We start from the raw sequence: 15812 nt of genomic DNA on the forward strand, positions 1-15812 counted from the left end.
TAAATTTTATTATATTTGAAATAAACTCTTTAATTTTGAGTTACTTAAAAAAAATAGACATTAAAAATTAGAATTCTAAGCCCAAAAAATGCAATAGAAATTATAAATATTCAAAAATCCCATTTGGTCCACGTTGGTCATATTCTGTCCATTCTATCCTCTTTGATCCAGTTCAGTTCTATTATATCTACTTCTGTCTTAGTCAGTCCAAATTGGTCTTATTTTGTCTACTTCAATCCTATTCCGTCTACGTTGGTCCTGTTCAGTCCATTCGTCCACTTCCATCCGATTCAGTTGACATTGGTCCTATTCGGTCCATTATATCCACTTTGGTTCTAATCTGTCCATTCGTTCTTATTCGGTCCACTCTATCCTCTTTCGTCCAATTCGGTCCACCTTGATTCCATTCAGTCCAATTTTTTCCATTCGGTCTACTTCATTCCATTTGTTTCAATTTGGTCCATCTGTGGCCACTTTGGTCCAATTCAATACATTTTCGTGCACTTACCTTTTATTTTGAATATTCTTCTTTTATATTTTATTCTATAAATTTTCTATTCACTCAAAAAAAAAATGTGATTCTTGTATCTCTTTGTCTAGATTTTTAATTCTTTTTTACAACTCTACTTTAGGTTGATTTTTTAAAAGTGGTTAGGGGCTTAGACAAGGTCACAAGGAGAACCCTTTGTCTATTACCTCTTTGTCCTTGGTATGGAAGTACTTTCTAGAATTTTCTTTGACAAAGTCCAAGAATCTATGATCTTCAAATATCACCCCAAATGCAAGGAGCTGCAACTTACTTATCTATGTTTTGCATATTCAAACTGTATGAGGCTGCAAACTTGCAAATGCAATTGCAGGCGGGCAGTCTCATACAGTTTGAGTCTTGTGAGGGGCATTGTCACTGTGTCTGTTAGAGCGATCCACATTGAGAAGGACTTTATTAACATGACCAAAGCTGTTCTAGATTTGTTTGGCTCAACTATAGACATAATATACAAGTAGGTTCTCAACACATACAAAAAAGGGGGGGATTCATAATCAAATACATGTTGACATGTAGTCCATGAAAAGTTCACTCTTCTTCTAAGTAATATGTTACAACTTATTTTTGTTGTCCCATAACTTTTAATTAAATTCAATCATATCATTGTATTAATCAATGTAATGTGTGCAAATAGTATTATTTGATTAAATTCAACTATATAATTATTAGCCAACAAGTCAGAAACTCCAGTAATGCATAGAAAGTTTAATAAAATAGTATAATTTTATCTCAAAAAAAATTATTCTCTCTTTTATTTTGTATATAAATATAAAATTTAATAATTTCGACAATTATTAATATACATTTATTATGATTGTGTTTGTATATAAAACTATTAATTAAATCATGACTATAAAAGAAAATTATGATAGTTATTAATAAACTTAGTTGGAGAGCTAGAATGCATATATTAACCTATCTATGAATCATGTATAGGTTCTCTATCTATAAATGCCTCTGCAATTTGACACAAAAGATCCCCCGCCCCCCCCAACCAACCCTCTCTTTTTATTGGTATGTCACACATCTCCATGTGTAGAATGTATCTCATTGATCTAAATGCATTCTAGATCTCACAACACATAGGTCCCACATTATTGTTAGGTCCACACTGCAAGTGAGTACTCATATATGGTTTGTATAAGATTATTATTGCACCATGTGAACTTTAAGGGTACTACATGAGCTAAAGACCAAAGGGTTTTTTCCTTTGGTATTAACCAAGTTTCTTTTTCCTCTTTTGGCTTCCTTTTTTTCTTTTATTGGTGGGGCGTGGAAGGGAAAGAGGGGGAAAGAGAGAGAGAAACAGATATATCATGTTTTTGTTTCCTAACTTTCCTTTGAATGTGCAGTTAATATCTCAATTTGGATTCAGCACACACAAACGAACAACTAGCTACCTCGTTGAGGTCCAAATGCAATAATCTCGGACGCCAAGAAAGGAGAACAAAGCAACTGCAAGTGTAGTGCATATTCCTGTTAACTAAAGCACTCTTCAATATTGGATCCGTGCCTTTTCCTAGATTTTACAAACACCTCCCATATGTAAGAACGTCCAAGTTTCTGCATCATGTAAATTGCTGATCAGTTTATGATGATATGCATATGATATGATAACTTAGCTTGAAGTTGAAAGGCAATTATTGCGCATGTGTCTAATTCCATGTCATATCTCTATTTCTTGAAGATGATAAAAATGATATATGGTCCTCTAAATAAGAGTGAAATGGGCCTTGAATGCTACATTAGTAAACAAATATGAATGCAATAGTAGAATGAATTTTTTTTTTCAGGTGAGTATAAATTAAAAATGATTAAATGGTGTCTCCGCCCAAGGTCTTTGTATTACATGAATAAGTTACATTTATGTTCAAGATTGTGTAAGGTCATGGTAGTGAAAAGTGATGGTTATATCATGATTGATAAGTTATAATTAGTTTTTTTTATCAGAAATTATAATTAGTTTTGAAAATGAGTAAAGCATAATGCGTTAATGCTTACATTAATATTTATATACATTTTTTTTGGAAGAACGGATGGAAAGAAAATGATAATTTGGCCATAGATGTGGCTCAACAAAACAAAACTTCACTCCAGAATTATTATTAGGGTTTAGACTAGTTTAGAATAAAAAACTAGTTACCGTCCCGTCGGGTCCAGTCCTGTCCTAAACTCTTATTCTCTCATTCTCTGTCTCTGAGGTCTCTCACTATCAGCTGTCACTCTCTCACTGTCTCACCTCCTCACTCTCACTGCCATGACCCACGGCGCCAACTTTCATTAGTAACTGAACTCAATGATGAAGGTGCGGATTTCCATAGGAGCAAGGTTCACCACTAACTTTGCTAGATCAATAGGTCCTCCCCTCACCACCTTGGGCTCTTCTTCTTCAGAAGACCCTTCTACTTTCCAAACTAGTCTCTTCCTTTCCATTTCTGCTCTTTCTTGGTTAGCAGATAAACTCGTTTCTGTTATCTTCTTTATCTGAAAAAAATCATGCAAAAAAACACACCCTTTAACAAAATATAATTGAACACTCAACAATAACGATGTCATGCAATGCAAGCAACTATTGCTTTTACCTTCTTATTTGGGAAAACTTTTTTCAGTTCTACACTTGTCATAGCTGAAAGATCCTTGTCTTCTCCAACCTTGCATTTGTAACAAATAAAATAAAATCAGAATTTCTTGTTGGGTTAGCGGAAGTTCTGGCACGAGATTGTTGAACAAATGACTAAACAAAGAGCTTTTATTGAGAACTTTACTCTTTGAATTACGACACTTTACAAGCACTAATGCTCGACTCTTATACACTAACACTAGTGCACTACAAACATGACACTTGCTCACCAAATATACTTGCACACACCTCACTTCTAGACACCTACACACACTAGCTCTTGACTCTATTTCACTCCACACACTTGCTACCTATGGCACACACTTCACCACCTTATATAACTTCACACATCTCTCATTTGGTGCTTTATGACACACTTCACCTCACTTCACACCTCTAGGAGTCTCTCACACTCTACTTCACACACCTTTACGTCTATTTATACTAGGTGTATGTTGGTTAGGAAACCAACTTGAAGCTTCTAGCATCTTCCTTTTTATTGGCATTAAATTAATGCCATTCTCCAACCTTCTAGACTATTCTATAAACATGTGACAAAAATTCACTAATGCAAGGAAGCTTCTAGAGAAAATATGAGAACTATCTTGGAGAGAATTCCGGAAAGAGAGCAAGAAAGAAATTTCCGGAATTAGAGAGAAGTTTCTAGAGAGAGAGATTGTGTGAGAAGTTCTAGAAGTTTCTAGAGAATTCTGGAGAGAAGCAAATTGAGTGGAACTCTAGAAATTTCTAGAGATAAGAGAGTTAATGTTGATTTCTAACATTTCTAAGTGAGCTTACCTGAGAGACAAGGGCTTGATTAACATTTTAAAGTAGGAAACTCCAAGTAGATGATTAAACTTAATAGGCAAGAAAAAGAAAGAAACCAGAAACCTCATATAGGTGTGCCAAACGAAAAAGAACTTTTCCATCTTCCAGTTCCTGCAGAGTTCAACAAAAGGAACAAAGCTTAACTTGGAACCAGAATAATTATAACAATGAAAAGATCAAACTGTTTGTAATAACAATTTCAATTAGAGTTCCATTAAGGTAGTAGATACATTTTCTCAACAATTGGTGTTCTTCACGTTCCTATTTCTTCTTCAACAACTCATGACAAAAGGATCAAATAAATAGTAGTTAATTAACAAGGATGAAAGAATTAAACCTGGAGGGTTATTATTGCAACATTTTCAGGCAAATTGTAGGAGGGGGCCATCCCATGAAAGGTTGGCAAATGTAACTTTGTCCAATCATGTCCATCCTGCAAAAATATATCGAATTTTTTGTGAGTTACAGATCTACCAGATGGCGAACTATGCTTCAAGTTCAATTTTTTTTTCTCTCACCTGCTCAGTGAAGGCTACAAGAAGTGGAGAGTATATCTCCTGACCAAATGATCGACGCCATCTTGCACCCTCTCCTAAAGGATCAATTCTAAGATAATACTTTCCTACAATCTGAAATGGTATGTTATTAAGCAAACCACTTGTGAACATCATTGTATTTCTGAAACTTAAAAGACCTTAGGGTCAGTTAGTTTGCTCTTACAGTTAGTCCTCTACATTTCTTAGAAATGCAAACTGTCTCATTTAGTGCCTCTCCAACACCTCTTGAATCATCCCGAATCAACCTCCTAGACATAAGGAACAATCTGATATTAGTTATTCTGGAACTCTGTTAATATAAGTAAGGCAATAATTATCATGGTAAGCATCACAAATAGACAAACAATTAATGATAATGTAGAAGAAGCAAAAGCGAAGGAAAAGGGAAGAAGAGACCTGTGAAGCATCAGTTCTAATTGCCCATCCCTGAGGCTGGATCCCCCCACAGATCGATCCACTAAGACTGAGAGTTCATTACTGTTGTCTTTAAGGTAAATTCCAAGATTAATCTGAAAGATAAATAAGGTGGACTATGTGATTTGATGCATAAATTGGCTGAAACTTTTATGTATTTTGAATTTCAGAATGATGGTCAGATGATTATAGATTGCAGTTGCAAAACTGGGTTAGCTGTACAATGTAAGAAAAAGTGTTAAGCAAAATGCAAAAGCAACAAGAAAGCTATATGATTAACTCTGGTTTGAGTGGCTCTTTTACTTGGGCCTAACAAAGCATTGGACTAACACAAGGTTCCACACAGCACTATCTTTTGCAATTATTGCCTGTCTATGCAATGCGGGAAAATCACTGGTATCAAATTTTACTTATCAAATAATAATAATAATAAAGAAAAAATGGCATTTCCTCCCCTCTTAAGAACATGATTGAGAGTGAGGTCGTGGGTTCCCCATTCAAAATGTGTCTGTTACTTCAAAATAGATAAGAAAAGTCTTCTAGGTGATGGAAGGTAATATAGAGATGGAATTGTAACAGTCACAAAAGAACCACTGTCAACTTACTGATCAAATTATCACAGCTTGGTATATTTTATTGTAATTTCTGTTCTAAGCATCTTTAACACCCCCTTTTTCCATCTATCAAAGTACCAGCCATGAAGAGATAATAGTAATAGTTTATAATTAAATAGAATGGTCAAACTTTGAGACGATGAAATCCATTGGCTCCAGTTTTGACTATTAGAGATATCAGTCTAGATTCAATGTACCTTTGTACCGCCCATCATAAGGATTACTGTAAGGACCAAAAACTCATAAAATCAGCTTAAAAACGTTACTGCTGCTTTATTCACTTAAAAGTCCTCATACAATACATTTGGTAGAGAGGGTTCAACAACAAAAAGCCTCTTCTCTATAATGCCCCGACTCTTATTTATACTATTTGCTCTTTTCATCATGGCCCTACACCTCACAATCTACTATGTTCTTCCTTCTGACACCTGCCTGTCGGTAATGGAGCAGAGTTCTAGCTTTGCGTTCAACACTGTTCAGGTCATATCCACATTAATGCAACGGATTGCTCTGATATCTTCCAATTAATGCGGCCAGAATGGTTGTTGCCGGGCATTTAATGCATCTCTCTAACTTAGCCTACCACCTTCGGATATTTGTAACCCTTATGTCAGCAATGCCCATGCCACATCATCTTCGGGTATGTTTAGGTAACTTCCCTTACTCCTTTGCTCCATCTTACCTACTGTATGTCGGCCTTCCTCTCTTCGGGTCTTCGGTTTCTTGGGTCCTCGGAACCTCACAATTACCATATAGCTAGCCGAGGGTAGTCTCTCTCTCTCTCTCTCTATATATACCCCAATAGGATCATTGTAACACAACAATTCAATATAGTAAAATTGTAGCCACCATGGGTTTTTCGTTGTGGACCTTGTTAGTTCTATTTCCACTCTCTATTTCTCAATATTCTCTCTCTCAATCTCAATCCCAACACCAATTCTAAAATGACAATTGACAAAGCATACTTACTGGGTAATAATTTCCTGCAATAGGTTCATTTACTTTTAGGTCCCAATCTTTTCTATAATCTCGAATCTGCAAAACAGCTCAAAAAACAGCATTCAACTGCACATTAGACCTATATGTTTCTTGCAACAGAAAGACATTAAATAATGCTATTGAAAAAACATCTAGCCATGGTCACTATCTACATTAAGTACACACTACATGATGATTTTGACGTCATAAAAAAAATATATACTTTTGCAATCATGAACATACCCTTTCAATAAAATCGCGCCCACTAGAATCAGTATAGAACGTCTTGTTGTTTTTCAGTGTTGTTGTAATCTGAGTTACAACCTCCTTGCCAATTTTATCACCAAAAGGTATAGGCCCAACCTGAAAACAAGATTACTCTTTTACTAAGCTACTTCAGCATGAAAATTTTTACTTTTCATTGGTAATATAAAAAACTTGTTCACTTAGGGATAAAAGCAATAACTTACCAGGAACTCAACTTCCACATGCTCTTTTTCCTTGTATACTCTAGTGATCTATACATTGTGCAACCATTAATTACTGATGAGATCAATGGTGCAAAATCCTACAAATCTTTTATTCAACATTTGTATTGTATATATTATAAGAATTATATTCAAGGGTGAGAATATAAATAATTATGAGATCTTATTATTCTTGTACATCATTTCAAATTTAATGTACCATGTATTAAGTCTTGGCAAACAAAAAAGAAAAATGGGAACTGATAAATTGAGAGGGAAGGGGGATGGAAAGAGAATTTTGGATTGATTACCAATATTATTAATAATATTTTTGATGACTTTAATCCCAAGGGATAGCACATTTAGTCAGAGGCGATGCCTCGTGAAACAAAAATCACTAGTTTGAATCTCTTCATCCCCCACCCTTGGGGCATTGGATGCAATAGGAGAATCAAGATAGAGAACTTATACTTAGGAGTCAATATCTAGGTTTGCTTGGAGTTAGCACTAAGTTGAACAAAACCTATAGGAGTCATCACTTGGGGTTGGCTGGAGTCAGCACTAGAAGATGGAGACAATTTCAATCAAATTTTTATTCATCAAAATAATACCCTCAATAGGAGTACGTTACTTTGCTAATTTAGGATACTAAACCCTAATCCTAGCTGACATATAGAAACTCTAATTCTAATTCTTGGGAAAACCAAATTATTGAATTATAAAAATACCCAAGTCTTTAAATAAAAATACTACTAATTAACCTAATGAGATACTGGTTCCTAAAATAAAAATGCAACTGATTTACAAAAAAAAAAAAAAAAAAATACAACTGATTTAAGCATATCAAATAATACTTATACTATCTTCTGTTTTCTTAAACAAATTTTGCTTCCTCTTTTGGTTTACATTTAGACAGAACATAAATTTAGAATTAATTTTCTTTCAAGGTTGTACTACCTTTTTTATTCATTAAAACAGTTTTTCCAAGTATATTATTTTGATGCAGCAATAGATGAAGGAAAGAATGAAACAGTAACAAGTTTTATTATTTATGTCTTAGGATAAACCACCTGATATAGCCATGAGTTGATCCTCTGATGTACTTCATCCAATAAAGGTCCCCGAAAAACAGTAAAAGGAGCCTGAAATTTCAAAACACCAGAATTTCTGATTCCATGTAACAAAGTTGCTCAAATTATGTATTTCCAAAAGAAGATCAATTACCTTGTTATCAGATTTGATGGGATATGTACCATTTGGCCGAAAGACGTATGCACCAGAGGCCTTCACCAAATTAAATCGTTTCTTTTAAAAATTTACTATATATAACTCAAATTAATAAAAAGTTGATAAGAGAATAACTGATTGTGGTTTGGAAAACTTGAAAGTAGAGATTTTTAGAGAAATCTTGTTTTAATTACCTGAGGATTCACAGTTTGATTTCCCTCATCTCCACGGTAATAGAGATATGATTGTTGTACAGATTCTTTGACCTTTTAATCGTAAAATACCAAATTAGATGTAATATATAAAATGTAATCTTAAAAAAAAGAAAGGACCAGCTAGGAAAAAAAATGTAGAATTAAAGTAACTATTGGGAAGATGAAATTTACAAAAGGATAAGTAATTCCAACACTTCATTAAAGAGAGAGGTGCCAAATAACATACCAAACTTTTGCTGTTAATATATTGTGCAAGATTTCCTTGATTTCCAGAATAAATAAGTTTCAATTTTCCTGGCCCTACTTGTATTGTACCATCATTTCTGCTTTCTGACTTGTAATCTTGTCTCACAGAAGTAGCATCTGCAAAAATCAAGTGGGAGAAAAGAACATAAATCTGCATCAATGGTAATGTGACTCTAGGCTTCTCAATGTTGCATGACTAATATTAGATGGAGAATCAAATGGTTGACCTGCCGATTTGGAACTTGAGATAATGTAAGTGCTGAAACCAAGAGGTGGTACTGTTGCTGAAAATGCGAGCCAATAACTAGGTGTTGTTTTTGGAGATATACCCAGATATGCCTTAACATGGTACTTCCTTACTTCCACAGAGACATCAAGTAGAGGTAGGAGCTGTGATTCAACTTCTTTTCCACTAGAATCCCAAACAGCCACATACTCATTGATAACCTATTGCAAGTTGGATTATGTGAGAAGATGTATGAAGAATCAAAGAGTCATGCTTCATCCAAAAACTGTATCAATAGACATGCTTTACAGTGACAATATTTCAATAGGATATAATGTATATCATTACAGAACAATTTAACTAAATTCAGTCAAGCCATAATCCCAACTAATTTGGGCTACCAACTTGGATCCTATTATGCCAAATAATTATGTTTAGGGCAATGTCCCCATTTACCTCTACAACGGAGCATTCCAATCTAAAAACGTAGGCTATTAGGTAAGTGTAGGGACATTGGGCCCAGTAATCTACAAAGGATGGCCCAACAAAGTCTTTTGGGCTAAAAGTCCAAAATTCGAGGACATCAAATGATCTAGGAATGCGTGAATGCACCTCATAAAGAAAATGCCAGGCAAGAGGTGATAAACGAGTGACCAATTGTGTCCGAGGAATAGATTTTTCCTCTGATGTTTAAGCCGAGGTCATAGGAAGAGAGGTTTAATGTCCTCGGGCTATGTTATAAGAAATCCTATGACTACGGGAAGACACGGCACACGTGAAGGACAATAGAAAGTGCGGTGGAATATCTAAGGTAAAGCTACTACCACCGCCCATCCATTAAAAAACTCTGTAATTGATATACTGACTGCATTAATGGAAAGATTGGACCTGAGCATGATGTTCGGAACTTGGTCCCTGACCCCAGCGGACTTCGGGAAAAAATTGATGGGACAAGTATCCGAAGCCAGCATTACAACCATGAGGTGGAAGATGATAAAGAGAAGAAGAGGAAGTATAAATAAGGGAAAAGACCTTCGGAAGAGGGGGAGGCTTTTTCTTTGAAGAAGAAAGACAAGAGTATATGATAATCTGACGATCTATAATTGTAATCAACCTTAGGAAGCAATATTATAAACTATCCTCGGATTGTGTCCGAGGAAGAGCTTTCATTCATACTCATACAAATAAACTCTTTATTTCATGCCATTGGGCCCGGAGCCCATTTCTTTTCTTTGTCATTTAAACCATTATTGAAATCTAGATTGCAAGTCCATTCTCTACAAATTTATTGTAAAAAGGCCTTTCAAGCCCCTTTTCCTTTCGTTTGCGGATTGGGAAATTTGAATTGTGTCCTTACAATAAGATTCTCAGTTAGTACATAAATTCATAAGTCATAACTACGCACACACCTATCATTATTAGACCTCCTTTTGCCCTTTTTTGTAAATCAATATAATCAGTTTTTTGTACCTAAAATTTTCATCACATCTTATGAACATAGATCCTGATTTGAAGTAGTATATTGGCAATTCCTATAGTTATAATTAGTGGAAAGAGAATGAAAAATAAATGGTCAACATATTTTCACTTAATTTGAAGCGTACATGCGTTTTTAAGGCTCATGCTAAAACACATTCATGCAAGCACTGAAAAATACATAAGTCGCAAATAAAACCATATGCATTAAGTATATGCACTCTTGAATAAAAACATACTTATGTGGCTAATAGATTGCACGTACTTCATCTTGGGGTGGGGTGGGGTGGGGTGGGGTGGGGGAGTAAAAAAGAAGTAGGAGATCCATTAGGCCTCAAAGGCAATTGGAAATGACCCCTTGTTTGATAAACCCTCTTTTCTATTAATTTCATATGGATAATGATCACAACATGGAACAGATAGAAGGAAAATACTCACGGGAATCCTTATAACATCCTTTCTTGTCCATCCTAGAGGATTGTAGACAACAATCACCTAGAAAAGTTAATAAATCAGGAAGTAATCAGTCTTAAATGGAGTGGCATTCTTATTTTCCTAATAACTACATAAACACTCCAACTATAATAACAAATTAAAGAATTCTTCTCACCAAGTTTTTCCCATTTGACAGATCAACTTCTGATGGAGGACAATAACTTATATTCAGCAGTGGACACTGAAATAAAAAGGGGACAACAATAGGGAATCAAATAATAATAAATTAGCATGCTGAGAATAAAGGGTTGAAGTATACAATTATTTGAACCATCACTCCAAAGTTTCAACAACTCAAGCCAATACAAATAATTACATGATAATAACAAACCAAAATGTTTCATATTAGCAGGATCATCTAGATACGAAGTAAACTCTACCAACTAGTATGGAATAAAGAGTTTTTATTATTTGCCTGATGAAACTTAGTCTGCGGACTCCAACCAGTTTTTGATGTCAAGTTTGCAATGCCAGCAAGTGAGTCTGCAACTACACTCTCTGCCTGCAAGACATGATATTTCAGATATTTGATCCAAAGCATAAGGGACGCAACTACAAGAAGAATTGACAGATCAAGCCTTACCTCCTTGTAACCTATTGCAAGTCGTAGTGCATAATCATATGCCACATGCTGCTTCTCTGTACCAGTAACTCCATCATGATGGTTAGCAATTGCTATAGCTTCAGCCAAAGAGTCTGTGTTGGGCCCCGATTTATTCCTCCCCTTAAAAAATTCTAATTGCCTTGCTGCCTGTTTTTAGATCAAAGCAGACCAAAATGATGGGAAACCCTTGTATGAGCCTAAGTAATTCTTACTGGCAAAAACTAATATAGTTACAGGAGTTTACCAAATAGTAGGCACTCATCACTCTAACATAGACTTTGAGGGCAGGCCTACTAGTAAAAAATCCAGTCCAGTAAGCATGTTCACGGTCTGCATATCTGATAAATTTCGTTTACCAACTTGTAAATATGGATAAACTAATAGAAATAGTTGCCTGCAAGTATTTTGAGTTTCAAAAATTTGAACTCACGGAAAGTAGTCATCAGTCTTGATCGGCCAGGCCTCCTTTGCCGCATGTTTTGCATCAGTATATATTGATGGGGTTGAGTAGAGGGCATTAACACGCCCATCCTACAAGCATCAATACCATTACTTCATTAATACGTAAAACTAAAATATCTCATCATATAATCAAGGACAATTGACTTCAAACTGAAAAAGAAAATGCAGGGGGAAAATTGGCTGTGTTTCTCAATGACATAGACAAGAACCAGGACATCAGCTACCAAGATTGTTAAAACCAGCAGCATATGACATTTTATCCTCTATCTGCCCCTATGACATATGCTCATGCATATTTTGTGGTGGAATTTAATGAAAGGATCATACTTATTTGTAACAGGAGGCCAGATCTCTAGGCCAACAATTGTTTGTGAAGGAGTTCTTGGGATCAGAATTTGTTTTTTCTTTTTCCCTTTCCAATTGGCTAGGAAGTTTTAAAATTTAATATAAACAGCTCTAGGACAGGCAAATTGAAAGAACAGAATACACACTATGAGGAAAAAAATTATTAAATTTATGTACAAGTTTAATAAAGCATTTGTAATGATTCTGAAGAGAACTAACTTGATTGACATAATGAATAAACTTGTCCAATTGTTTGAACCATGTATGTGCATATTGGTACTTGAAATCTGTTCCCATGGTCCACATAATATGATTTGTGCGAGTAATGTTAGCCTGAAAAACTCAAAAGAAGTATTATCAATAAGCCACAACAGATTTGAATTCTTTCTTGTAAAAAATTATTGGCAGCAATGGCACAAAGGAAAATCTTACATAATGTGTACCTCCAAATTCAAATGTCAACACACTCACACACACACCAACACCTTACATCTGATATGTTAACTTAGGTTGCATTGAAGAGAATCTATTGTAGATTAAAAAAAAGTTAGAGAATGTCTAGAAACTGATGGCATCTTAATGCACCTTCGTTTATATCATAAAAAGACATATGTAGAAGAGATTTGTCTTAAATACTAGTATAGTAAAAACAGTGCCCAAAAGCACAGCGCACAAATATAACACCATCCATCTTACTTGTTTTACTGCAGCAGCTACAAACTCGTTGATGCGCTGAGGAACATTATAGTCAAATAAATTGATGTTATCCTGCAAGTCAAAAGCGCAATATAAATACAGTTAGTACGCAAACAATGATCTACAGCCTGTCAGCAACTCCTGACTAAGGACTCACTTGAACAATAGGCGAATCATGGGAATCATCATTCACTTCAAAGTAGAAATCACTGGGAGGTTCATAATTCTCCGGAAATGCACCAGCAAAAATCTACAGAAGGGTGAAAACACAATGAGTTAAGGTCCCTTTCTATTCAGCTCCAGAGCATAGTTTGAACGTTGAAGCAAAAAACAAAAAAATAAAAAATAAACAAGACTCACTTGTGCAGATGAACCAAAACTCTTAGAGCCCCTCCAGATAACCTCAAGACTTTTCTCATTTTTCCTTTTAGCTCTGTCTTGGTAGTCAATACGCGCAAAGAAAAGAGAGTCAAACCCAACCTACATCAACAAAAGGGTCTCCCCACAATAAGGTGGTTGCAAATGAATGTAGGAGAGTGAAGGACTTCTTTTGTTCAATCAACTTCTAGTATAAGGTTCAAATTGAAGTCCACCCCCCCCCCCCCCCCCAATTTGTTAGAATAATGTTTCAATGATCAAAATCCACAATTGCCTAACAATTTAATCTTTTGGAACAAATTGTAATTTATCATGGTATCAAATTCGAATCTCGTCATCACTCTACCTCTCATTTAAAAAGTTAAAAATCTAAAGCTTTTGGGATTTGTGGTAGTTTATTATGATGAATGATAAAAATATACAAATATTATAACCTATCAAATCAGTTAAAAACGTTCACACATAGCAAGCACAAGAGAAGCCATACCTCAGCCCCAAACAAGTAAGCCTGCACTGCAGAATGTCCAAATGGATCAATTTGCCAACCAATTCTTGGCGTTACATTAAATTGTTCTTTGATATATCGATGCCCAAGAGTTGTTTGGTCAATCATGTCAATGTAATGTGAAGTCGCCTCGTCATGCATGCAATAACCTCCATTTCTGCAACACAAAAATGAAGGATTGACTATCCAAAACAGACAAGAATCTAGAAGACCGCAATTCTATTTCTTTTTTTCCTGTTTCCCAACAAAAAAGACTTTGATTCTAGAAGATACAAATTGTAAAAAGTCATTAGGAAAGAATATTGTTTTAATGATTAAATTCATTCTTTTTCAAAAAACCTAGTAATTTATCGTGGTATCAAAATAGATGGTCATGTGTTTAACCTATACCCTTTCTACCTCTAATATAAGAAAATGTTAAAAATCAATGAAGAGAGTATTAGAACTTAGAATATTAATTAAATTCACCATTTCCTAGTATAGAATAAAAGCAGTGATATATCATTACATTAACTCCAGCTGACCAGAGCTGATAAGCTTCTTGACTATACTTTGGATCTCCTCGCTCTGTTCATTCCACCATCGCTGGAAAAATGCCTGTAATATCAGCACAAAGAAGCAATCTCATGAGTTTCACAATCAAGGGGAGTGGAAAAGCAAACTAATAACTTTCTCTGGTAGTTGAAAAACACAGAAATGAGAAATAAATCAACTTTTGATTCCTTAAGAACATATAATCATATATTGGTCTGATTTCCCAACATGTGAAAAACTCAGACCATTTAAGCCAAGTGGCAACATTATGCAATTCACATGCGAGTTTTTGATTTTCCGGGGGTCCCATATAATAAACACAATGGTTCTAATACTGAGAAGATATGAATTACTATATATCATTTTTTCTTTCTTCAATTTTTGTTATATGAGAAACCAATTAAAAGAAGCATTAAACTAAGAAATGCATTGATTGCCTGTTCCACAAAGATGAACTTGCGATTCTTGTCAGCCAACAAAGCTGGAACTATAGAATCCAGCACAGCTTGAACACACGCTCCCTGCACAAAATTCAACATTGACTGTGAAAACCAGGAATGCAAAAAAATAAAATCCTAGAGATACTATAAATTGAATAAAAATCTTCAATCAAATTCTCAGTGTTCCATTCCACCAATCGCTACGTGTAATGTTGTTCCTTATAAAGTAGGCAGATTTTAAAATGGAAAAAAGATTAAATGCTTGACAAGCAATAATTGATGAAACATAAATTTTAACATGGAACAGAGGAATGTTATTACTACATAAATTTATGAAAGTGTCAAGTTTTTTTTTATTAATTGTTTTAACAAGTAGCAGAGGGAGATTCAAACTTGATTGACATTGAACTAGAAAGCTCATGGCATTAAAATTGTGATATTATTTAAACATAACAAAAAAAAGAGAGTAAAATTGTGATATTATATAGTACTAAAAAAAGAAGCAGAGAATTGGAAGAAGAGAGGTACTTGAATGGTATTGTTGGTGCCAAGGTAATACTGATCAATGGTCTTCAACCATCCAACATCGTCATGGGAGTGAGCTACTAAATGAACATTGAGCTTCCCAGGAACAATAGTCGACTTCGTATTGTACTTGATATACTTGGACTCCACACATAGTAAAACAAAAGCGGTCAGTTCAACTCCTAGGAAGAAAACCAATAACCACGTTCGAAACGCCATGAATATGTTATTGCATTTGCAGGAGTGATATGAATTGAAGTTCAAAGCTAGCTCATCGAGACTTCGGATGCATTTAGAAGAAGATATGGATAATGATGTAGGTGAAGAGGGAATATCAATGTAGGACCACGTATGATACGAATAATTTTATTATTATTATTTGTCAAGAATTGTATGATACAAATAGTGATTTG

At 34.8% G+C, this 15812-nt stretch overlaps 1 protein-coding gene across 1 annotated transcript; it reads right to left on the reverse strand.

Annotated features, from left to right (window-relative positions):
• Positions 1-2519: 2519 nt before the first annotated feature.
• On the reverse strand, positions 2520-15713 carry LOC142631537 (putative alpha-mannosidase At5g13980). The gene is made up of 29 exons (XM_075805707.1): positions 15403-15713; positions 14872-14955; positions 14409-14497; positions 13883-14057; positions 13378-13497; positions 13175-13267; positions 13018-13089; positions 12541-12654; positions 11945-12045; positions 11759-11852; positions 11494-11661; positions 11326-11412; positions 11026-11091; positions 10854-10910; positions 8941-9160; positions 8694-8830; positions 8447-8518; positions 8250-8309; positions 8096-8167; positions 7029-7076; positions 6802-6921; positions 6550-6615; positions 4949-5061; positions 4716-4800; positions 4514-4624; positions 4333-4428; positions 4059-4106; positions 3130-3198; positions 2520-3031 (listed from the first exon to the last, which is right to left on the reverse strand). The coding sequence occupies exons 1-29, from the start codon at positions 15616-15618 to the stop codon at positions 2828-2830; spliced, it is 3057 nt and encodes a 1018-aa protein (XP_075661822.1). The 5' UTR covers positions 15619-15713; the 3' UTR covers positions 2520-2827.
• Positions 15714-15812: the final 99 nt, after the last annotated feature.

This window comes from Castanea sativa, chromosome 4, assembly GCF_040712315.1.
Source record: "Castanea sativa cultivar Marrone di Chiusa Pesio chromosome 4, ASM4071231v1".
NCBI classification, from domain to species: domain Eukaryota; kingdom Viridiplantae; phylum Streptophyta; class Magnoliopsida; order Fagales; family Fagaceae; genus Castanea; species Castanea sativa.